Source organism: Haematobia irritans, chromosome 2 (genome assembly GCF_050003625.1).
Source record: "Haematobia irritans isolate KBUSLIRL chromosome 2, ASM5000362v1, whole genome shotgun sequence".
In the NCBI taxonomy this organism is placed as follows: Eukaryota; Metazoa; Arthropoda; class Insecta; order Diptera; family Muscidae; genus Haematobia; species Haematobia irritans.
The window spans coordinates 140858860-140885528 of record NC_134398.1 but is presented as its reverse complement, the minus strand read 5'-3'; the positions used below and the strand labels follow the sequence as shown (position 1 = coordinate 140885528).

General features: G+C 34.3%; 2 protein-coding genes across 2 annotated transcripts; both read left to right on the top strand.

Annotated features, from left to right (window-relative positions):
- The first annotated feature begins 755 nt into the window (after positions 1-755).
- Positions 756-8170, top strand: LOC142224115 (cytochrome b5-related protein-like). The gene is made up of 4 exons (XM_075293910.1): positions 756-912; positions 983-1313; positions 7169-7551; positions 7615-8170. Exons 1-4 carry the CDS (start codon positions 830-832, stop codon positions 8129-8131), a joined length of 1314 nt encoding a protein of 437 aa, XP_075150025.1. The 5' UTR covers positions 756-829; the 3' UTR covers positions 8132-8170.
- Positions 8171-16090: 7920 nt separating this feature from the next.
- On the top strand, positions 16091-25548 carry Cyt-b5-r (Cytochrome b5-related). Its single transcript, XM_075293909.1, has 4 exons — positions 16091-16397; positions 16457-16787; positions 24463-24845; positions 24917-25548. The coding sequence occupies exons 1-4, from the start codon at positions 16315-16317 to the stop codon at positions 25440-25442; spliced, it is 1323 nt and encodes a 440-aa protein (XP_075150024.1). The 5' UTR covers positions 16091-16314; the 3' UTR covers positions 25443-25548.
- Positions 25549-26669: the final 1121 nt, after the last annotated feature.

Sequence of the window (26669 nt, the reverse complement as noted above, 5' to 3'; positions counted from 1 at the left end):
AAATCGCGGCAAAACGGCCCCATATGAAGAAGAAAAAAGTGTTGTTCCACCAAGACAACGCACCGTGTCATTGAGAATGATGGCAAAAATTCATGAATTGGGCTTCGAATTGCTTCTCCACCCACCGTATTCTCCAGATCTGGCCCCCAGCGACTTTTTCTTGTTCTCAGACCTCAAAATGATGCTCGCAGGGAAAAAATTTGGCTGCAATGAAGAGGTGATCGCCGAAACTGAGGCCTATTTTGAGGCAAAACCGAAGGAGTACTACCAAAATGGTAACAAAAAAATTGGAAGGTCGTTATAATCGTTGTATCGCCCTTGAAGAGAACTATGTTGAATAATAAAAACGAATTTTGACAAAAAAAATGTGTTTTTCTTTGTTATATCGGGGACTTATCAGCCAACCTGTTATTAAACAAGTAAAAACAGAAGAAAAATTAAAGTTTGTAATATTAGGTTTATTTCGGTAGTGAAAGGTTTAAACTGAAAGTATGAGATGCGAAAAGTACTTTGAAAAAAATCACGATTATGAAGAATTTTTATATTAAATGAAGATAAAACCAGAAAAATTCAAATTTAGCTCCTAGTATCAAGTACGCGAAATTCAAATTTAAAATTGAAATTCAATAATAAAAAAAGGTTTGTTTTTTTTTGTCAATAAACGGAACAAACAAATAAATACACAAATGAACTGACGTTATGTTTGCTTAGTATTTGGTTTGTGTCTCACTTCTATCTGATAGACAAGACAAAGGGAGTTTTAATTATAACTCAGCAGCTTATATGATCAGTTGGCAATATTAAAAAAAAAATTCAAAAAATACTGACAATGGTTATAGAAGAGTGGAAAAAATCTGGTATTGCTACAAAATATCCCAGTTATCGCAAATCCAAACTGACAACACCCCAAGGGTATGTAGGTCATTAAAGGATTGTTGTTAAGTTTTTTCTTTATATACATACAAACATTTTTTTTTCACAGTTGGTTGGTGGGAAAACGTGACGATGATGAAGCCGAAGGATTATGGCGTATTAATGATGGTATTTATGATTTTACGGAATTCATTCATAAACATCCTGGCGGTTCATTTTGGTTGGAATCGACCAAAGGTACCGATATTACCGAAGCTTTTGAAGTTCATCATTTGTCTTCGATTCCGGCGACAATGATAGAAAAATATAAAGTGGCCGATGCAAAGTACCCACGTATTTACACATTGACTTTAAATGAGAATGGTTTCTATAAAACTCTCAAAAGGCGTGCGATGGAAAAACTGAAAATGGTCGATAATACACCTAAGCAGAAAAGTGATGTAAGTCGATTATTTTGTGTTTGTGTTTTTTAATGAAAAATTCGTTTTTACGATACCTTACCTTAATCTTAGAGATATTCGGCAAATTTGAAAGAAAGATAAATGCGGTAAAATAGAACGAGACACGGGTATGAGAAATATTTATATCAAAAGGATGGTTTTCTTTATAATAAAGAAATTCTAATTAAAAGAAAGTTTAGATTGTCTGCTCCATACGCGTTAATAGTCGCCATAGCACCTTACATATACGAGACTTTTCATTGCCAAAGAAAAACGAAAGCCGTTCATGAAATCGTCGACCTTTGGACGAAACCGTGAACATTCTGTTTAGATATTTCGCGAACGATCCCGATTTTGGAACGTACTTTTTTCTTTTAGTTTAGTTTTTTCCATTGAATTTAGTAAACCCATCTTTGAAATTTGAGTCTGCCCGTTAAGGTCTTGTGTCTTTGAAATACGGCAAGTTTTCCTTAAAACATTTTTGATTTAAAGAAAAAATGGCCATATAACAGGTTGGCTGATAAGCCCCCGGTCTGACACATAGATGGCATCGCTAATATTAAATGCATATTATTTTTATATAGTACCAACCTTCAAATGATTCGTGTCAAAATTTGACGTCTGTAAGTCAATTAGTTTGTGAGATAGAGCGTCTTTTGTGAAGCAACTTTTGTTATTGTGAAAAAAATGGAAAAAAAAGGAATTTCGTGTTTTGATAAAATACTGTTTTCTGAAGTGAAAAAATACGGTGGAAACAAAAACTTGCCTTGATAATGAGTTTCCGGACTCTGCCTCAGGTAAATCAACAATAATTGATTGGTATGCAAAATTCAAGCGTGGTGAAATGAGCACGGAGGAAGGTGAAAGCAGTGGACGTCCGAAAGAGGTGGTTACCGACGAAAATATCAAAAAAATCCACAAAATGATTTTGAATAGCCGTAAAATGAAGTTGATCGAGATAGCAGAGGCCTTAAAGATATCAAAGGAACGTGTTGGTCATATCATTCATCAATACTTGGATATGCGGAAGCTCTGGGCAAAATGGGTGCCGAGCGAGCTCACATTTGACCAAAAACAACAACGTGTTGATGATTCTGAGCGGTGTTTGCAGCTGTTAACTCGTAATACACCCGAGTTTTTGCGTCGATATGTGACAATGGATGAAACATGGCTCCATCACTGCACTCCTGAGTCCAATCGACAGTCGGCTGAGTGGACAGCGACCGGTGAACCGTATCCGAAGCGTGGAAAGACTCAAAAGTCCGCTGTCAAAGTAATGGCCTCTGTTTTTTTGGGATGCGCATGGAATAATTTTTATCGATTATCTTGAGAAGGGAAAAACCATCAACAGTGACTATTATATGGCATTATTGGAGCGTTTGAAGGTCGAAATCGCAGCAAAACGGCCCCCTATGAAGAAGAAAAAAGTGTTGTTCCACCAAGACAACGCACCGTGCCACAAGTCATTGAGAACGATGGCAAAAATTCATGATTTGGGCTTCGAATTGCTTCCCCACCTACCGTATTCTCCACATCTGGCCCCCAGCAACTTTTTCTTGTTCTCAGACCTCAAAAGGATGCTCGCATGGAAAAAATTTGGCTGCAATGAAGAGGTGATCGCCGAAACTGAGGCCTATTTTGAGGCAAAAAAGGTATCAAAAATTGGAAGGTCGTTATAATCGTTGTATCGCTCTTGAAGGGAACTATGTTGAATAATAAACATTTTGACAAAAAATTTGTTAGACCGGGGACTTATCAGCCAACCTGTTATGTTTAAGAGGCGATTTTTTCACAATTTCGGGTTTATTTGCTCTTAAAGAAAATACTTTAAATTAAAGGTGAATTTCGTTTGTCTAAAATTTCGTTCCGAAGGAAAGTATTTTCTCTTTGGGTGTAGTTTCAGTCGATCAGTTTCATATTTAGGGTATATATGGACAGGTCCGGACTTCTTATTTATCCAATTGTTTTAAAATTCATAAATTCCCAAACAAAAAATTCAAAGTATTTTGATTCAGTATTTGTCATAGTATATTAATGTCGTAGTATAATAATGATAATCGAAATTTTATACAAATATGGATATTTTTCATTTATGTTTGTTTGGAAATATGTTTTTATTTATTTTTGAATATATAAATAATACTTGATCGTAAAAAAATGAACAAAAAAAAAGTAAGCAAAGTCTAAAGTCGGGTGATGCTGCACCGCTGCACCACTACATTTTCGATATCATCTCAAATTTTACAAATTTTTTTGGTGCAATATAAAAAGGTTTATTTTCTCATATACATACAACGTGTACCGAAAATGTTTTTCTTTTGTTAGAGTTTTTTTAATTGCTTCGAAAATTTTAAACTTTTATCACCAAAAAATTCGTGTGTTACAAAATTTGTATTTTTTCAATAAAAAAAAATATAAAGGGTGATTTGTTAAGAGCTTGATAACTTTAAAAAAAAAAACGCATAAAATTTGCAAAATCTCATCGGTTCTTTATTTGAAACGTTAGATTGGTCCATGACATTTACTTTTTGAAGATAATTTCATTTAAATGTTGACCGCGGCTGCGTCTTAGGTGGTCCATTCGGAAAGTCCAATTTTGGGCAACTTTTTCGAGCATTTCGGCCGGAATAGCCCGAATTTCTTCGGAAATGTTGTCTTCCAAAGCTGGAATAGTTGCTGGCTTATTTCTGTAGACTTTAGACTTGACGTAGCCCCACAAAAAATAGTCTAAAGGCGTCAAATCGCATGATCTTGGTGGCCAACTTATCGGTCCATTTCTTGAGATGAATTGTTCTCCGAAGTTTTCCCTCAAAATGGCCATAGAATCGCGAGCTGTGTGGCATGTAGCGCCATCTTGTTGAAACCACATGTCAACCAAGTTCAGTTCTTCCATTTTTGGCAACAAAAAGTTTGTTAGCATCGAACGATAGCGATCGCCATTCACCGTAACGTTGCGTCCAACAGCATCTTTGAAAAAATACGGTCCAATGATTCCACCAGCGTACAAACCACACCAAACAGTGCATTTTTCGGGATGCATGGGCAGTTCTTGAACGGCTTCTGGTTGCTCTTCACTCCAAATGCGGCAATTTTGCTTATTTACGTAGCCATTCAACCAGAAATGAGCCTCATCGCTGAACAAAATTTGTCGATAAAAAAGCGGATTTTCTGCCAACTTTTCTAGGGCCCATTCACTGAAAATTCGACGTTGTGGCAGATCGTAAGTCTATTCATGATGAAATGTCAAAGCATACTGAGCATCTTTCTCTTTGACACCATGTCTGAAATCCCACGTGATCTGTCAAATACTAATGCATGAAAATCCTAACCTCAAAAGAATCACCCTTTATATTTTTGAACCAACAACACAGTCCATTTCGTTTATAATAAGCACTGTTCTTTTCTGAATTTAAGTCACATTTTACAGTTTTATTTATTTATTTAGTTTCATAATAAAAATTTAATATAGTAGTTGTAATGTTGAACATCTTTTCGGAATCTTCCGAACATATCTGGAATATATGTAAAAACAAAACAAAAAAAAAACTTTTTGGTGTTGGTCGAAGCAGGGATCGAACCCACGACCTTTGGCATGCAAGATGGACCAACTAAATGTGTGTTTCTGTTAAATAATTTTTTTATCCGGTCGTGAGCGCCGCAAGCTATGCTATTGTTTTTTGAGTTAGTCTTTATGAAATTGTTTTTACATCCTGGAAAGGAATAAATGTTTATCACGAAGAGTATACACTCTTCTTCCAAATAAACTTCTTTACAGTGAAAAGCAAATGAGAAACGAACTTTGTTTGTCTAAAATTTCGTTTGGGAGGACAGAATTATTTTTTTGCGTGTATAATTAAATCTGACTCGATCTGTACAAAATTTGTTAGACTTCTATAGACTTTGTACAAAAATATGGGAAATATTTAAATCGAAAACAATTTTTAGGCAATTTCACAAAAGTGCATTTATGATTTATCGGTCGATGAATATGTATTAGAGATATAGGAAACTTTGAGTCATTTTTACAAATTTTCGTCTTAGCAATGGTGATTGTACAACACTGAAAAAACAATGAACACATCAACTTTAGAAAATTTACACAAACGCTGACATCACGCCGATATCACCAAAATAAGTAAATATTTTTCGAAAAATTCAAATAAATTTATTATTAGACATAATTAGCTTTTTTCACTTGTTACAGAAAAATTTGTAGTTTGAAGGAAAAAATTGGAGTCCAAATTGAAAGAATGTACCATACGAAGTTCAAGATGGGCGCATTTGTAGTAAAATTTACAAATTTAAAGAATTAAAGAAGTATTTTGTACGAATTTAGTAAATTTTAATGTTCATTTGTGTATAATTTTTCCCGCCCTATGGGAACTTGGTGCACATTGCCACTGACGGACCAATCCCAGAACTGGTACCTGTGCTCCAGTTAGTTGCAATTTTTAAATAGTCGTAATTTATTTATTTCCGTACTCGCTTGATATTAAAATCTTAGATCCATTAAGATTTTCATATCAAGCATTTTCTCATTTAGTGAAATAAAATTATCAGAATAACCTATTGTTCGACATATTTCAAAAGTTTTTTTTTCATTTCGGGTTCGATTGGGATGCCCAATTTGAAATAGATTACTAAGAGTTTGTCCGAGACTGGTTCCTGAGGACCTGTCTATGGGGTGCTCCTGCTAAATTGTCCCAGGACATGTCCTTTGGGATGAGTTTAAGACGCGTCCTAAAATGTAAATTTACCCCGTCAATGAAAAACCCATGTTAAAGTGACCGGTCCCTTCTATACGTTTTGACCAGAACTGGGACTGGTCCATACACACCAGGAACTAGTCCTGTACCGGTTCTGTGGTTGATCCATTTCCCGTAGGGCGGCTATTTAAGTTCATTTAACTAACGTACACACAAAATTATTAGAGTAAAGGAAGCTGTTTATAAACACAATAATTCCATGAACTAACATAAAGTTAAATTGTCTTGTTTGTGAAATAAAGCCATTTTTGCCCATATCCGAAAAACATATGTAAATCTGAACTGATTTCAACCAAATTTTACATGTATAGTTACAATGCAAAATTTCACGTAAATCGAGGTAAAACTTTGGTTTCTGTGGTCTGGCAAAAGATATGTATGGGGGCTATATCTAAATCTGAACCGATGTCAACCAAAATTTAAATAAAATCACGATAAAACTCTGGTTTCTGAAGCCAGATAATTACATATCGGGTGAAGGATGTATATATGGGAGTTATATTTAAATCTCAACCGATGTTAACCAAATTTGGCATGCTTTGTTAAATATACACACTCTGCAAAATTTCACGTAAATCGCGGTAAATCTTTGGCCTCTGTGACCATTTGAGTGTAAACCGTACTAAAAATATACTATATGGGGGCTATATCTATAGCGATTTCTTCCAAAATCAATAGAGTTCTATTCTGATCCAAAATAGACATTTGTGTTAAATTTTAAGTCGATTGATTACCATAATGTGTTCAAAGACAGGCGGACTGACATACACATATCGTCTCAGGGCCGACCCTGAGAATTATTGCCAAAGACATTTTTGGGTGTTGCAAATATATACCATACATTAACTTATAATACCCTGTTCCACAGTGTGAACACTATGTTCTTTTTTCTGAGAAACCCCCCAATGGAAAACAGGAACCAAATTTTTTTCTTCCGTCAAATCTTTTAAATGACATAAATCTCTCTCAGTTAGATGACAGAGCATTTCCATATTTAGCTAATAATCTGTAAATGTATATTCAATTTAACTAATTTATATTTTGAATACAATTATATAAATTTACTTATAAATATTTCCTTATTTTTAGGCTATACACTTAGGATTGCTCATATCGTTCTTTATATTCTGTATAGCTAGTGCGAGATACAACAATTGGCTGTATACAATCTTGGCGGCTATGTCCATGTGTTGGACGGCTATTGCTGCCCATAACTATTTGCATCGAAGGGATAATTGGCAAATGTATACCTTTAATTTATCTATGATGAATTTTGCAGCTTGGCGGGTATCTCATGTAATGTCTCATCATATTTATCCTAATACATACCTTGATATTGAGCAAACAATTTTTGAGCCATTCTTATGTTGGATACCAAATCCGGATATTAAATCCCAATCGTCGCGTTATCTATCATGGCTTATAGAACCTTTGATTTATACAAATATATTATTTTTACAAATTGTAACGAGGTAAGTATGAAATGGCCGAGCTAAGGAGAACCTATTTTTAACACTTCATTTTGTTTGTTTCAGACTTGCATATTCCCTCATCTATACGAATTGTATGTATTGGCATGATCTGTTATCGATTTCTATACCATTGACTATGTACTTGGGTTCGAATTTCACCATTATGATGTGCATATGGCAATGGCTTCTTATTACAGCCATTGGGGGTATTGCATTTGCCATAATTGGTATAAATGCAGCCCATCATCATCCTGAAATCTATCATGATGGTGATGCTCGTCGTGAAGATCGTGATTGGGGTCTTTTTCAAATCGATACCATTATCGATCGTAGTGATTTGAAAAAATCACAGTTTTTAGTTTTGACCAATTTTGGAGAACATGCCCTACATCATTTATTTCCCACATTGGATCATGGTGTGTTGCCACAACTCTATCCCGTGTTGTATGAAACCCTCGAAGAATTCAAAACGCAGTTGAGAGAGTGCAATCATTTGGAGCATATATTGGGTCAACATAGACAACTCTTGAGAACTAAACCGAATTCGGTAGCACATGGATCAAATGAAAACTTAAATTAATTAAAATTAAATTAAATTAATTAATTAAATTAAAATTAAATAACAAAAAAAAAAATTAAAAAAAAATCAATCACAAAAATTAATAGTATCAATTAATTTTTAAATTGGTATTTTGTAATTGACCTTCAATAATTTTTTAATTGGTACTATAATTTCTGTGATTGAAGACATTTCAATTAAAAAATTAATTGGATCAATAAATTTAGTGATTAAATTATTTTTTATACCCTCCATCATAGGATGGGGGTGTATAAACTTTGTCATTCTGTTTGTAACACATCGAAATATTGCTCTAAGACCCCATAAAGTATATATATTCTGGGTCGTGGTGAAATTCTGAGTCGATCTGAGCAAGTCCGTCCGTCCGTCCGTCTGTTGAAATCACGCTAACTTCCGAACGAAGCAAGCTGTCGACTTGAAACTTGGCACAAGTAGTTATGGGCCATATCGGTCCACTTTTACGTATAGCCCCCATATAAACGGACACCCAGATTTGGCTTGCGGATCCCCTAAGAGAAGCAAATTTCATCCGATCCGGCTGAAATTTGGTACATGGTGTAAGTATATGGTCTCTAACAACCATACAAAAATTGGTCCACATCAGTCCATAATTATATATAGCCCCCAAATGTTTATATGGGGGCTATATATCCCAGATTTGACCTACGGAGCCTCTTGGAAGACCAAAATTCATCTGATTCAGTTGATATTTGGTACGTGGTGTTAATATATGGCCTCAAACATCCATGCAAAAATTAGTCGAAATCGGTCCATAATTATATATAGCCCCATATAAACCGATCCTCAGATTTGACCTCCGGAGTCCCTTGGAAGAGCAAAATTCATCCGATTCGGTTGAAATTTGGTACGTGATGTCAGTATATGGTATCCAACAACCATGCAGGAATTGGTTTATATCAGTCCATAATTATATATAGCCCCCATATAAACCGATCCCCAGATTTGACCTCCGGTGCCTTTTGGAGAAGCAAAATTCATCCGATCTAGTTGAAATTTGGTATGTGATGGTAGTATATGATATTTAACAGCCATGCCAAAAGTCGTCCATATCAGTCCATAATCATATATAGCCCCCATATAAACCGATCCCGAGATTTGGTTTGGAGCCTCTTGGAGGAGAAAATTTCATCCGAGTCAGTTGAAATTTGGTACATTGTGCTAGTATGTGGCCGTTAACAACCATGCCTAACTAGGTCCATATCGGTCTATAGTTATATATAGCCCTCAAATAAATCGATCCCCAATCACACAAAATTGGTCCATATCAAGATCATAATTGTATATAGCCCCCATATAAGCGACCCCAATATTTCAATTCTGGCTCTCTACCACGAATGGACTAACTCACAATTTAGAAAACGATGTTAAGAAGTTTTAAGATACCACAACCCAAGTAATTCGATTGTGGATGACAGTCTTTCGTAGAACTTTCTACGCAATCCATGGTGGAGGGTACATAAGATTCAGCCTGGCCGAACTTACGGCCATATACAAGGCCGTATTCAGGGGGGGGGATGAGGGGGATCAAACCCCCCCCGAAATGAATGAATATTTTTATATAAATAAATATATATTTTTAGCTGCATAGAAAAATCTTACCGAAGATGTTGAAGAAAAGCTGGAGGTTTTATTTTGAAAAACGCTTACCTATAAATCTTGGCCATAGCAACAACAACGAAACAGCCAAACACACAAGTGTAAATGAAATGGCGCAAAACCTGCGAAAAAACCTGCCTAATTCAGGGATGGAAGCAATAAAGAGATATTTCCAAACGTGCATATTCTTTTAAAAAATTTGGTCACTTTGCCAGTTACTCAGGGATGGAAAATACAATTTTTAAGAAAGTATTTTTTGAGCGAAGAGATTATTGTCGAGAGACTGAATTTTAAAGAAAATAAAATTTTGACAAAATTTTCTATAGAAATAAAATTTTGCAAAAATTTCCTATAGAAATAAAATTTTTACAAAATTTTCAATTGAAATAAAATTTTGACAAAATTTTCAATTGAAATAAAATTTTGACAAAATTTTCTATAAAAATAAACTTTTGCAAAAATTCTATATAGAAATAAAATTTTGACAACATTTTCTACCGAAATAAAAAATCGATAATATAGAATCGCATTCTTTTTTCGACTAAAACTTTCTTGAAGTTCAATAAAATCCTGTTTTTGACTATGTCTTACAAAATCGAGATTTTCTTCCCACATGAACATGTCTGTTTTGCCATATTTGTAAAAGACTATTAGCAAATAAGGTTACTAAGGATACTTTCTCAAAATATTAAAATATTTTGTCAAAGCTATTGTACCATAAATCTGATATCGACTCAAAAATGTCTACACAAAAGGTACTAAATCATTCACGGGGGTACTACAGTACTGACCGGGGTGAAAAAGGTTTGAAAAAAGTACTATAGTACTGCATTTTCCATCCCTGCAGTTACTACGTGCTCATCCGAACGTTCATTTTCAACAATGAAGAGATTAAAGACGTATCTAAGAAATTCGAGTAGCGAGAGTAGACTCAAAGGATTGGCATTAATGTCGGTTCATCGCCGAATAAATGTGCCGACTGAAAAAGTCATTGATTTATTTGCTGCCCAAAAAGCCCGTCGGCTCAATTTAATATTATAACCAGTGAGTAAAGTAGAAAGTCGGACGGGGCCGACTATATCATACCCTAAACCACCCCTACTGAATTAGTAAAGATAAGCATTTGTGGGGTATCATTGGTATAGGTTTTGGGGAACATAAAGGGGGGTACATGTTTATGGGTGTCGTGTCACAATCTGAGCAGAAATGTCTAATATTAGGAGCTATAGTTTATTTTGCACCAAAAGAGTTAGTATGCCACTAATATTGAGCCCATTATTAAAAAAGAGAAAATCGTTCAATTAGTGTGGGTAATAACTCCAAATTTGTAAAAATCGAGCAATATTCTTATGTAAGAGCTACAAGTACGTATAAATACGATCGGGTAGTACATTGAAATTTAAAATTTGAGTAACATTGGTTAATAAATAAGAGTACTATGGCCAAATTAGGGAAAATAGAGCGATGCATATATATGGAAGCTATATTTAACTCTGAACCAATTTGCATAATATTTTGCGGGTTTGATTAATATCACAAAAGGTTACCTTGTGCAAAATTTGAGAAAGATCAGTTAAGAAATGAGGGCTCTACGGTCAAAAATAAGGTTATTAGGGGCGAATTTTTCAAAATCGGGCGATACATATATGGGAGCTATATTTACATCTGAACCGATTTTGATGAAATTTTGCACATACGGTTAGTACTATAGTGGACTGGATCTAGCCAACTTTGAGTAAGATCGGTTAGTAAATAAGGGTTCTATGGCCAAATTTGGGAAAATCGGTCTATACATATATATGCGAGCTATATCTAAATCTGAACCGATTTCGATGATATTTCGCACGTATAGTTAGTGCTACAGAAGATTACATTTAGCCAACTTTGAGTAAGATCGGTTGATAAATAAGGGTTTTATGGCCGAATTTAGAAAAATCGGGCGGTACATATATATGGGAGCTATAGCTAAATCTGAACCGATTTCGATGATTTTTTACACATACAGTTAATGCTATGGAAGATTACATTTAGCTAACTTTGAGTAAAATCGGTTGATAAATTAGGGTTTTGTGGCCAAATTTGGGAAAATCGGGCGATACATATATATGAGAGCTATATCTAAATCTGAACCGATTTGGATGAAATTTTGAAGACTTGAAGGGCGGTAAAAAATATTACCTTTTGCCAAATTTGGTGACGATCCGTTTGAAAAAAGCACAAAGTGACTCCATTTGTCGAAATCGGGCGATACATATATGGGAGCTTTATCTAAATTTGATCCGATTTCTTCCAAATTCAATAGCGTTCGTCCTTGTGCCAAAAAATTCCCTTACCAAATTTCATCAAAATAGATTAATAATTGCGACCGGAATCCTGTGAACAACAAATACATGGACAGACGGACGGACACCAAGCGCTGGATCGACTCAGGAGGTGATTCTGACCCCATATAGACCCCATATTTTATGGGGTCTAAAATCAATATTTCTGGTAAGCACATTTTTTGGCAGATCAAACTTATTATACCCTAACCACTATGTGGTTTAGGGTATAATAACCCCTATGTAGTTTAGGGTATAAAAATATTGTATACATACCTATGCATAAATAAAATTTGCTACACATGAGATTATATGAATATTTTTTTTTTTAAGTTGAACCCCCCCCGAATTAAAATCCTGGCTACGGCCTTGGCCATATATACTTGCTTTTGTGTGTTCTTACAAAAGAGAGATGAAATAAAATGTTAATAATAATTTTAGAAATAAATTGAATTAATGAATTAATGACGATTACACTGAAAAAAACATTTTCGTGGTATTAAAGATTACGCAACCTTGATTTAAGGATGCGCAATTTATACAATATTAAGGACAAATTCTTTTAAAATAGTGATATTTTAACCCAGCGAGAAAGCATCATCAAAGTTGTGAAAATGTTCTTTTTGGATTAGGAAGTGGTGAAAAATTGGCGCAGAAGCGATGAATTTAACATGGGCTTGTCATAGGAAGGATGTCCACCATTTCAACGGTCATTGCACTGAATTTGCATCACTTTTTAAGGTGTCATCCTAATTCTGTGTTTTGGAAGTGAATTTGAAGTGGATCTATTGCGTTTTAAGAAAGTTCCCACGACTTTAATAATTTTTTGCACACGTTAGTTGAACTAACTAAAACAGAGGAAAAATTATACACAATTGAAGAGTGTATTTTGCAAAAAATGCGCCCATCTTGAAATTCGTATGGGACTAAAGACATTTTTGCAATTTTGAACTGCAATTTTTTTCTTCAAACTACGAAATTTTCTTTAATTAGTGAAAAATAATAATTTTGTCTGATAAATTTTTTTGAATTTGTCGAGAGTTATTTATTTATTTTTGTGAAATCGGCGCACGCAAAACAAAAAAAAAAAACATTTGGAAAACGTGTACCGAAAACGTTTTTCTTTTGTTAGAGTTTTTTGAATTTCTACGAAAATTTTAAACTTTTATCATCAAAAAAATCGTGTGTTACAAAATTTTTATTTTTTCCATAAAAAAAATATATTTCTGAACAACAACACATTTCCTTTATATTAAGCACTATTCTTTTCTGAATTTAAGTCTTTAATAAGACACATTTTACAGTTTCACAATAAAAATTTAATATAGTAGTATGTAAGGTTGAATAGGTTTTCGGAATCTTCCGAACCTATTTGGAATATATGCAAAAAAAACTTTTTGGTGTTCGGTCGAAGCAGAAATCGAACCCACGACCCTTGGTATGCTAGGCGACAGTACTAACCAGCGTAGCCACAAGGCGACAGTACTAACCAGCGTTGCCGCAATGAATTTTTATTTTGGACAACATTTTTCCGAAATTGGACCAAAATTCGTACCAGTGGACCATTTTTCCAAGTTAAATTAATATAATTTAACAGTTAAAATTTTACTTCGATAGTAAATTTTGTCAATGTTTTATTTCTATAGAAAATTTTGTCAATTTTTTTTCTATTATTATTTAGTCAAAATTTTATTTCTATAGAAAATTTTGTCAAAATTTTATTTCTATAGAAAATTTTGTCAAAATTTTATTTCTACAGAAAATTTTTGTCAAAATGTTATTTCTATAGAAAATTTTGTAAATTTTTTTTTCTATAGAAATTTTTCTCAAAATTTTATTTCTATAGAAAATTTTTCCCCAATTTAATTTCTATAGAAAATTTTTATTAAAATTTTATTTATGGAAATTGTTGTCAAAATTTTATTTCTATAGAAAATTTTGTCAATTTTTATTTCCTTAGACGATTTTGTCTAATTTTTTTCTATAGAAAATTTTGTCAAAATTTTATTTATAGAAATTTTTGTCAAAATTTTATTTCTATAGAAATTTTCGTCAAAATTTTATTTCTATAGAAATTTTCGTCAAAATTTTATTTCTATAGAAAATTTTGCCCAAATTTAATTTCTATAGAAAATTTTTGTCAAAATTTTATTTCTATATAAAATTTGTCAAAATTTTATTGCTATATAATTTTTTTTCTATTGAAAATTTTGTAAAAATTTTATTTCTATAGAAAATTTGTTAAAATTTGTTAAAATTTCATTTTTATAGAAAATTTTGTAAAAATTGTATTTCTAAAAAATTTTGTCTAAATTTCATTCTTAGAAAATTTTGTCGAAATTTCATTTCTTTAGATAGTTTTGTCAAAATGCCATTTTTTTTAATTTAGCCATCATTTGATCTCTATAGAAAATTAACCAAAATTTTATTTCTATAGAAAGTTATCGCAAAATCTTATATCTATATAAAATTTTTACAAATTTTTTGCATAATTTTGTATCTATACAAAATTTTGCTGAAGTTTTTTTCTGTACGAAAGTGTGGTAAAATTTTGTTTCTATAGAAAATTTTGTCAAAATTTTATTTCTACAGAAAATTTAGCCAAAATTTTAAAAATTTTGAAAAATTACCGATTTGATGAAAATGGACCAAAATCAACCAAATTCCATTTGGTCCGACCATCGGACCATATTTAACATTTAATAATTTTTTGGACCAATTTTGGTCCGATTGGACCAAAGTGGCAACCCTGGTACTAACCATTGTTCCACGGTGCCCAACTAAATGTTTCTTACTGTTAAATAAAATTTGTTTAACCGGCTCGTGGGCGCCCAAAAATATGCTCTACGAGTATTATTATAATTGTTTGACTATTTGCGTTGCTTGTGCGTTGGCGGCTATAGCGATAATTATCTGCTGATGACAATAACAGCTACGTAGCCCAATGGATAGTGAGTTGGCTTACAAATTACATGGTGCGCGTTTTGATTCTACCTCCAGACGAAAGGCAAAATTTAAAAAATTTCCTCCCAAACGAAATTTTAGACAAACAAAGGTCGTTTCTCATTTGCTTTTCGCTATAAGGAAGTTTGTTTGGGAGAAAAGTATTTGCTTTTTGTGATAAACGTTGGTTCTTTTATAGATGTAAAAACCCAAATATATCTCACTTACACGAGGTTTTTTTAGTTCCTAGCACCTTTTTCTGTAATACAAACAATGTAGAAGAAATTATTCGATTTTATAAGTTTTATTTTTCGCCTAGACGGAGAATCGAACCGCGGACCATACAATTTGTAAGCCACCACTACGTAGCTGTTATTGTCATCAACAGAAAATTATCGCTATAGCCATCAACGCACAAGCAACGTAGCTATATATATAGCATAGTTTTCGGCGCCCACAAGCCTATTAAACTAACTTTATTTAACAAAAACATACATTTAGTTGGGCACCGTGGAGCAATGTCATGGTCGTGGTCGACCAAATACCAAAAAGTTTTTTTTTTTATATATATATATTCCAGATATGTTCGGAAGATTCCGAAAAGATATTCAACATAACATACTACACAGAAAAAAATTTCACCAAAATTATTGCAATTAAAACTTTAATTGAGTTTTAAAAAATATTCAATTAAAAATTTTATTGATTCAACAAATATTTTAATTGAAACAAAAATCAATCACAAAAATTAATAGTATCAATATTTTTTTAATGGATCAATTAATTTTTTAATTGATACTATAATTTCTGTGATTGAAGACATTTCATTTAAAAAAATAATTGGATCGTCTTTTCACAAAATGTTAAATAGTCAAAAATTCGACTCTTTTATACTATTGTGAATGGTTGTGCTCTTGTTTTATTTTCTAGAAGGCGAGTTTTTCAACATTTGAAACAGATGAAAATTCCACAATTTTTATTCTGATTGATATGATGCCTGTCCAATTTTATTTTTTAAAAATGTTTGCTGAGTTTAAAAATAAAAGTCATTATCAAAACAAATGCAGCATTTCTAAGTACATTTCAATTCGTATTAATTTCATATGTATATGTGTATTATTCATATATACTCACTGATAATGCTGTTAACTAAATAAATCAAGAAAAGATTGATATTTAATATACAAAAGTTCAATGGAGTTTAGTTATCATCAAGAAACGCATTGAAGCACACCAAAATAGATGCAAAAATAATTACACACACGAATTTAAGAGAAGACAAAAATATTTACATATCATAAAATGGTAATGGAAGATTGGAAAAAATCTGGTATAGCCACCAAATTTCCTACCTATCGCAATAAGAAATTTATAACAACTCACAGGTGAGTTTGATGAATCCAATCTTAATAGGGATTATATGCCGCATTCTTCTATTTTCCAGTTGGTTGAAGGGGAAATGTGAAGATGATGAAGCTGAAGGTTTATGGCGGATTTATGATGGCATTTATGATTTTACGCATTTCATTCATAAACATCCTGGTGGTCCTTTTTGGTTAAAAGCAACAAAAGGCACCGATATAACTGAAATCTTTGAGGCACATCATTTATCCTTAATGCCAATGGAATTGATTGGAAAATACCATGTGGCTGATGCCAAGAAACCAAGAATTTATACTTTGACCTTAAATGAGAATGGATTTTATAAAACCTTGAAAAGACGTGTTATGGAAAAATTGAAAACTATCGATTATGCTCCACAATATAAAAGTGATGTAAGTATATTATTGAATTTGAAATACGAAAAATATTTAATTTTTTTTTTCTCCATTTACGTTCCCTGTAAATTTTGAAAAAAGGAAAATGTTAAGTTTTTATGTGTAATTGCAAAAAAGTCTCCTCTAAAAATCAGCGAAAGATGTGCCGAATTTTTGCCGTGGGTTCATCCATTTTCTTCTTTGAAAACTTCAAGGAAATCAGAGAACTTACTATAATTTTTTTTTTTTAATTCAGTTTGGCTTATACGTATTGCAACCATCTTCAGGTTGCTATCATATCTAAACAGCTCGTCTGTAAATTTTTACCCCCATTATTGGAATATGTACGAGAAGTGAAATCTAGACTGTTTATAATGTGCAATCTGGATGATCAATGCACCTTCTGTCTATATGGAGGCTTTACCAAAAAATTGACCGATGAAAACTAAATTCAAATCGGATAAAAACTGCTGTTTACAGAAGCCCAAGTAGTCAAATTGGAAGGTTGGTCCATATGGAGCCTATCCCAAAACATGGACCGATACACACCATATTCGGCACACCTCTTTGTGGGCCAAACCAATGTCTGATGGTTGAATTTCAGTCAAATCGGATAAAAATTGCGGTGTTTATAAAAAAAATCAAATCGGGAGATCGGTCTATATGGGGGTTATGCCGAAACATGGACCTATACCTATAGATAGATTTGCAATTTCTGGCAAATCAAGAGGTCAAATCGAGAGATCGGTCTATATGGCGGCTATACCGAAATATGGACCGATACCGACCATCTTCGGCACACTTTTTGTGGATCTAAAATAGATTTCGAATTTCAAATCTGATAAAAAATTGGTATGTCTACACCCTCACAAAAAAATCGCTTCTGTAACATATACTCCCAAACATATTTTGCTTCAAGCATATACATTTGTGGGTATTGCCCAAACATTTATATGTTTGATCTCTACCAATATATAATATGTTTGAAAGCATATTGGTCTAAACAATATATGTTTGGGTAGTCTAAGTTCCAAACATTTTGTATTTTTGCATCCAAATTCAATAATGTTGTCTTCCAAAAAACAATATGTTATTATGTGACCATATAATATGTTTGGAAGCATTTTGCACCCAAAAATATTATATGCTTAAAAAAATTCTCCCAAACAATATTATGCTCAAAATTTTATTTATTTATTTATATATTTACAATCATAATGAATTATGAAAATAAACAGGTAATATAGGTGCTAACAACATAGGTTTTCGACCTGAATGCTCAAAATTTTGTTTCTGCCCAATTGTATATTCCCCGACATCTTTCTCACTTCCACGAGATTTTTTAGTTCTTAGCACCTTTTTCTGTAATACAACATTGTAGAAGAAATTATTCAATTTTATGATTTTTTTATTTTAATTTTACCTTTTGCCGGACGGGGATTCGAACAGCGGACCACAAAGTTTGTAAGGATCAAAGAAGTAGCTGATCAATTGCCCAAGCAAAAATAAAATGTTAATTTTGTAATAACAAGCAACAACCACCAACTTAATTCAATATCGCTCCAAGCTACTAAACACATATATGTTTATAGGCTATTTCTAAATTAATATATGTTTGCATCCAAGCATATTATATTTACAAACATTTTATGTCCCAAACATAATATGTTCTAACATATTAACATATATGTCCAAAACATGTTATGCTAGTTTATGAACATTATATGCTTGCACTCAAAAATATTGTGTTTAAAAATTTGTGTTCCAAACATATAATGTTTATAGCCAAACATATGAAAAACAGTCTTTTTCATCCGTGTAGACGCTTAAGAACCCAGTAATAAAATTTGAAAGTTGTTGCAAAGGCTCAACTTTAAAACCACTTCCGAAAATGTCCTCCCAAAGATGTTCTTTATTTTAACTACAAAAGAATTTCTTTTAACCCATTAACGCCCAAAATGAAACTGCTGGACAAAATTGATTTTATGGGTTCTTATTAACACAGTAACGATTAAATAAACAGATTTAAATGAAAAACTGCCACTTTTTAGAAAGAAGGGTGTCCCCATGTGGGGACTTTGGGCAGATTAAATATGAAATTCTCCAAAAATCTCCATTAGCCAGTAGTACAATTTAAAACTTTTTATTACAATAAACTTAACAGTTTGATCCACACACAATCGCGATATTATAAATTATAGATCACTCGGTACACATAAAACCGTTGAAAGCATTTTACGAGAGTTATCCGAACAATAACAAGAATATAATGCACTGTTTATCAAATGCGACCCCGTGTCTTTGTTTATAGATACAGTTTATAGATACAGATAGATACAGATCTGTATCTATAAACTTATAGATACAGATAGATACAGATCAGATGCAGTATAAAGCTGTCATACGTAAACTTACAAAAATAACGGTTAGCTCATAGTTGTTTCGCTTTAAACAGGTGTCTTCATATGGGGACAGAGGGCGGTAATGTGTTAAGAACCTTGAATACCTCTAGATTTGGAATTTCAGGCAAATCGGATAAAAATTGCGGAGTCTGGACCCCAAAATCTGGACTGATATAGCTTGTCTTCAAACTTGATCTGCCTGCAAACAAAATACGAGTTTGTATATAGTCGAAAATCGATATTTTGATGTGTTATAAATGGAATGACCAACTTATTATATTCCCATCACCATTCTATGGTGGTGGATATAACAAAATGATCGGGTTTACTTACCAAAGAGGTTAGCTGAAATTTTACACCTTAGATTGGCCATCAGAACAACATTAGCATTGGCGGCACTTGAGATGGTAATGTTGCGGTAATGTTGTCGGCCTTAACGGCGGAAATTGCAAAAATACGGCTTTTTACTTTGTTGCGTTCCATATCAGCCATCCTACACACAAAAAAATATTTTTTTACCCTCTACCATAGGATGGGGTATATTAACTTTGTCATTCCTTTTGTAACACATCGAAATATTGGTCTAAGACCCCATAGCTATGTCCGTCCGTCTGTGGAAATCACGCTAACTTCCGAACGAAACAAGCTATCGACTTGAAACTTGGCCCAAGTAGTTGGTATTGATATAGGTCGGATGGTATTGCCAAGGGCCATATTGGACCACTTTTACGTATAGCCCCCATATAAACCGACCCCCAGATTTGGCTTGCGGAGGCTCTAGAAGGAGTAAATTTCATCAGATCTGGTTGAAATTTGGTACGTGATGTGAATGGTTATGCTCTTATTTTTTTTGTATTTTCTAGAAGACGAGTTTTTCAATATTTCCACAATTTTTGTTCTGATTGATATGATGCATGTCCAATTAGGTCGGATGGTATTGCAAATGGGCCATATCGTTTAGGTATAGCCCCGACCCCCAGATTTGGCTTGCGGAGGCTCTAGAAGGAGTAAATTTCATCAGATCTGGTTGAAATTTGGTACGTGATGTTACTACGAGTATATGATCTCTAACACCCATGCAAAAATTGGTCCATAATTATATATAGCCCACTATAAACCGATGCCCAGATTTTGCTTGCGGATCCTCTTGGAGGAGCAAATTTCATCCGATCCGGTTGAAATTTGTTACGTGGTGTTAGTACATGGTGTCTAACATTCATGCAAAAATTGGTTCATATAGGTCCTTAAATATGTATAGCCCCCATTTAAACCGATTCCCAGATTTGACCTCCGGATCCTATTGGAGGAACAAAATTCATCCGATCCGATTGATATTTGGTACGTGGTGTCAGTATGTGGCCTATAATAATCATGCAAAATTTTATCCATATCGGTGCATACTTATATATAGCCCCCATATGAACCGATCCCCAGATTTGACCTCCGGAGACTATTGGAGTAGTAAAATACTTCCGATGCGGTTGAAATTTGGCACGTGTCGTTAGTCTAACAATCATGCAAAAATTTATCGGTCTATAATTATATAGAGTCCCGATATAGTCCGATCCCCAGATTTGATCTCCGGAGCCTCTTGGAGGAGCAAATTTCATCCGATTCGGTTAAAATTTGGTACGTGGTGTAAATATATAGTCTCTAGCAACTACGCTTCGACCGAACACCAAAAAGTTTTTCAGCGGTGGATTTTCCACCTCAGTAATGCTGGTGACATTTCTGAGGGTTTCAAAGCTTCTCTAAGTGGTTTCACTGCAATGTGGAACGCCGTTCGGACTCGGCTATAAAAAGGAGGTTCCTTGTCATTGAGCTTAACATGGAATCGGGCAGCACTCAGTGATAAGAGAGAAGTTCACCAATGTGGTATCACAATGGACTGAATAGTATAAGAGAACCTGATACATCGGGCTGCCACCTAACCTAACCTAGCAACTACGAAAAAATTAGTCCATATATAGCCCCCATAACAACCGATCCCCAGATTTGACCTCCGGAGCCTCTTGGAGGAGCACAATTCATCCGAATCGGTTGAAATTTGGTACATTGTGCTAATATATGGCCGCTAACAACCATGCCAAAGTTGGACCAAATCGGTCTATAGTAATATAGAGCCCCAAGATAAACCGATCCCCAATCACACAAAAATTGGTCCAAATCGGTTCATTAGTGTATATAGCTCCGTATAAAGCGACCGCCATATTTCAATTCTGGCTCTCTAATTACCGCGCAAAAGTTCATATCGGATTGTAATATTTGTAGACTTCCCTATATATACCGGTCAAGAATTGAGTTATATACGTATTTAATCTGCTTTTTATACCCTCCACCATAGGATGGGGGTATATTAACTTTGTCATTCCGTTTGTAACACATCGAAATATTTCTCTAAGACCCCATAAAGTATATATATTCTGGGTCGTGGTGGAATTCTGAGTCGATCTGAGCATGTCCGTCCGTCCGTCCGTCTGTTGAAATCACGCTAACTTCCGAACGAAACAAGCTATCGACTTGAAACTTGGCACAAGTAGTTGTTATTGATGTAGGTCGGATGGTATTGCAAATGGCCCATATCGGTCCACTTTTACGTATAGCCCCCATATAAACGGACCCCAAATTTGGCTTGTGATTGCTCTAAGAGAAGCAAATTTCATCCGATCCGGCTGAAATTTGGTGCATGGTGTTAGTATATGGTCTCTAATAACCATGCAAAAATTGGTCCATATCGGTCCACTTTTACGTATAGCCCCCATATAAACGGACCCCCAAATTTAGTTTGCGATTGCTCTAAAAGAAGCAAATTTCATCCGATCAGGCTGAAATTTGGTACATGGTGTTAGTATATGGTTTTTAACAACCATGCAAAAATTGGTCCATATCGGTCCACTTTTACGTATAGCTCCCATATAAACGGACCCCCAAATGTGGCTTGCGATTGCTCTAAGAGAAGCAAATTTCATCCGATCCGGCTGATATTTGGTACATGGTGTTAATATATGGTTTCTAACAACCATGCAAAAACTGGTCCATATAGGTCCATAATTATATATAGCCCCCATATAAACCGGTCCCCAGATTTGAACTCCGGAGCCTCTTAGAGGAGCAAAATTCATCCGATCCGGTTGAAATTTGGTACGTGATGTTAGTATATGGTCTCTAACAACCATGCAAAAATTGGTCCATATTGGTCCGTAATTATATATAGCACCCATATAAACCGATTCCCAGATTTGGTTTGCGGATCCTCTAAGAGAAGCAAATTTCATCCGATCGGGCTGAAATTTGGTACATGATATTAGTATATAGTCTCTAAGAACCATTCAAAAATTGTTCCATATCAGTCCATAATTATATATAGCCCCTATATAAACCGATCCCCAGATTTGAACTCCGGAGCCACTTTGACGAGCAAAATTCACCCGATCCGGTTGAAATTTGCAACGTGGTGTTAATATATAATTGGTCCATATCGGTCTATAGTTATATATAGCCGATCCCCAATCACACAAAAATTGGTCCATATCGGTTCATAATCATGCTTGCCACTCGAGCAAAAATAATCTAGCAAAATTTGTCGAAATTTTATTCCTTTAGAAAATTTTGTCAAATTTTATTTCTATAGAAAATTTTGGCAAAATTTTATTTCTGTAGAAAATGTTGTCAAAATTTTAAATCTTTTGAAAATTTAGTAAAAATTTTATTTCTATAGAAAATTTTGTCAAAATGTTATATCTATAGAAAATTTTGTTAAAATCGTATTTCTATAGAAAATTTTGTCCAAATTTTACTTCTATAGAAAATGTTGTCAAAATTTTATTTCTATAGAAAATTTTGTCAAACTTAATTATATACGTATTTAATCGGCCATTTTAAGTTTAATATATACCACGTATGGACTACGTGGTATATATTATGGTATTAGGAAGTTTTAAGATACCTTGTCATCGGCAAAAGTTACCGCAACGCAAGTAATTCGATTGTGGATGACCGTCTTCAGTAGAAGTTTCTACGCAATCCATGGTGGAGGGTACATAAGCCTCGGCCTGGCCGAACTTACGGCCGTATATACTTGTTTTTGTCTAATATATATCATATATGGACTAACTTACAGTTTAGAAGGCGATGTTAAAATGTTTTAAGATACCTTGCTATCGGCAAGTATTACCACTACCCAAGTAATTTTATTAAGTAGAAGTTTCTATGCAATCCATGGTGGAGGGTACATAAGATTCGGCCTGGCCGAACTTACGGCCGTATATACTTGTTTGTGTTCAATCACGAAATTAATTGATACAATTAATTTTAATTGAAATGTCTCCAATCACAGAAATGATGGTATCAATTAAAACATTAATTGAAAGTCAATTTAAAAAAACAATTGATCCAATTAAAAAGTTAATTGATACTATTAATTTTTGTGATTGATTTTTTTTCAATTAAAAAAAATTGTTGAATCAATTAAATTTTTAATTGAATATTTTTAAATCTCTAGGTTAGGTTAGGTCTGCCACATAACCTAACCTAACCTAGAGATTTAAAAATATTCAATTAAAAATTTAATTGATTCAACAATTTTTTTTTAATTGAAAAAAAATCAATCACAAAAATTAATAGTATCAATTAACTTTTTAATTGGATCAATTGTTTTTTTAAATTGACTTTCAATTAATGATGTAGCAGGCTAACTATTCAGTCCATTGTGATACCACAGTGGTGAACTTCTCTCTTATCACTGAGTGCTGCCCGATTCCATGTTAAGCTCAATGACAAGGGACCTCCTTTTTATAGCCGAGTCCGAACGGCGTTCCACATTCCAGTGAAACCACTTAGAGAAGCTTTGAAACCCTCAGAAATGTCACCAGCATTACTGAGGTGGGATAATCCACCGCTGAAAAACTTTTTGGTGTTCGGTCGTAGCAGGAATCGAACCCACGTCCTTGTGTATGCAAGGCGGGCATGCTAACCATTGCACCACGGTGGCTCCCTCTAAGTCTTTAATTGGAAAAATGTTCGTGAAATTTTTTTCTGTGTATGCTACACATAACCACAACCTCAGTACTACCACATTGGGTAAATATTTCTTCCAAAAAAGCAAATAAATTCTAAATTTTATTAATATCAAATAAAGAGAAGAAAATATAAACGCATAAGAATTTAGGTGACGTTTGTCGACAGGGGGAAGACAAAAAGTTCCGACTTCTCTTTTGAACCTAACCAAACAATTTTTTTTTAATTTTTTGCTGACACCTCACCTGAAATTTTTGGTGTCTATGACTTTTCAGATTATCCATTTAGGATTACTTTTCATGCTTTTCCTATTCACCATGGCCAGTGTTAGATACAATAGCTGGTTGTATACAATTTTAGCTGGTACGTTTATGTGCTGGACTGTTATAGTGGCTCATAATTACTTTCATCGACGGGATAACTGGCGAATGTATACCTTCAATTTATCGATGATGAATTTTTCGGATTGGCGTATATCACATGCTCTGTCTCATCATATCTATCCCAATTCATTTTTGGATTTGGAGCTATCAATGTTTGAACCATTCCTATGCTGGATACCAAATCCTCATATAAAATCTCAATGTATGCGCTATATATCATGGATTGTAGAACCCATTGTGTATACGATTACAATGTTTTTACAGATGGGAACAAGGTGAGTGTCAAGGTGTCAAAATAAAGAGCTTGTATAACCAATATGATATGTGGTTTTTATTATCTTTACAGAATTGCCTATTCTCTTACGCATACGAATATAATGCATTGGCATGATATTATATGTCTGTCCATACCACTTTCGATGTATTTAAGCTCGAATTTAACAATGATGATATGTATACGCCAATGGCTTCTCATCACTGCCATCTCCAGTATAGCATTTTGTATTATTGGATTAAATGCAGCCCATCATGACCCAAAAATATATCATGAAGGTGATGCCAATCGAGAAGATCGCGATTGGGGTCTTTTTCAAATCGATACCATTATCGATCGTCGGGATTTGAAAAAATCGCAATTTTTAGTTTTGACCCATTTTGGAGAACATGCTTTGCATCATTTATTCCCCACCTTGGATCATGGTATTTTACCACAACTTTGTGCGGTGTTGTATGAAACTCTTGATGAATTCAAAGCAGAGTTGAGAGAATATAATCATTTGGAACACATCATTGGTCAACACAGACAATTGTTGAGAACTCAATCGAATTTGGTGCCACAAGGATCAAAAGACGATTGGGAGAAAAAACAGTGAACACCAATTTGGAGAATAACTTTTGGAAAGTTTCATTTATTTTTTTGCTACTATTATGTAAAGGGAAAATAATAAAGTTTTTATTTAAATTGCATTTTCAGTAAAATCCGTACATTGATTTCCAGCGTGATCTCGCATTAATTCCAAATTGATCTCAAAACAATAGCATGCTTAATCTATGGTTACGTCCACTGATGCATTATTTTATCCAAGCATGTATTTTGTATGATTAAAGGGTGATACGGTCAAAATTTGGTCAATATAAACTTGACGTATTTCTTTCAATTTTGCATTTAAAAAACCTGAACACCCCTCATTATGAAGGTGTGTGTGTGTGTAGAATGTTGCTCCTATTTTGATTTTGGAATTCACTCTTCAGTTGTCAAAATGCCGTCCAAGCAAGAAGAGCAGGGTATCAAAATTTTGCTCGCGCATCGCGAAAATCCGAGCTACTCGCACGCAAAGCTGGCAAAATCGCTAAAAGTTGCCAAATCAACCGTTACAAATGTAATTAAAGTGTTTGGGGAACGTTTGTCGATAGCCAGGAAGTCTGGATCGGGGGGAAATCGAAAACCGGAAGCCGCTGAGACGACAAAGAGAGTTGCCGGTAGTTTCAAGCGAAACCCTAACCTCTCTCTCCGAGATGCCGCAAATAAGCTGGGTGTATCGTCTACAACCGTGCATCGAACCAAAAAACGAGCCGGACTATCGACTTGCAAGAAGGTAGTGACTCCAAATCGCGATGATAAACAAAATACGACGGTCAAAGCGCGATCCCCGACGATGCTGACGAAGTTTGACTGCGTGGTAATGGACGACGAAACCTACGTCAAAGCCGACTACAAGCAGCTTCCGAGACAGGAGTTTTATACGGCAAAAGGAAGGGGTAAGGTAGCAGATATTTTCAAGCACATAAAACTGTCAAAGTTCGCAAAGAAATATCTGGTTTGCAAGCCATCTGTACCTGTGGCTTGAAAGGCAGCATTTTCATAGCTTCCGGGACTGTCAACCAAGAAATTTACGTGAAAGAGTGTTTGAATAAACGTCTGCTGCCTTTCCTGAAGAAACACGGTTGTTCCGTACTGTTTTGGCCGGATTTGGCATCTTGCCATTACGGTAAAAAGGCCATGGAGTGGTACGTCGCCAACAACGTGCAGGTGGTTCCCAAGGACAAGAACCCTCCCAACACGCCAGAGCTCCGCCCAATTGAGAAATACTGGGCTATTG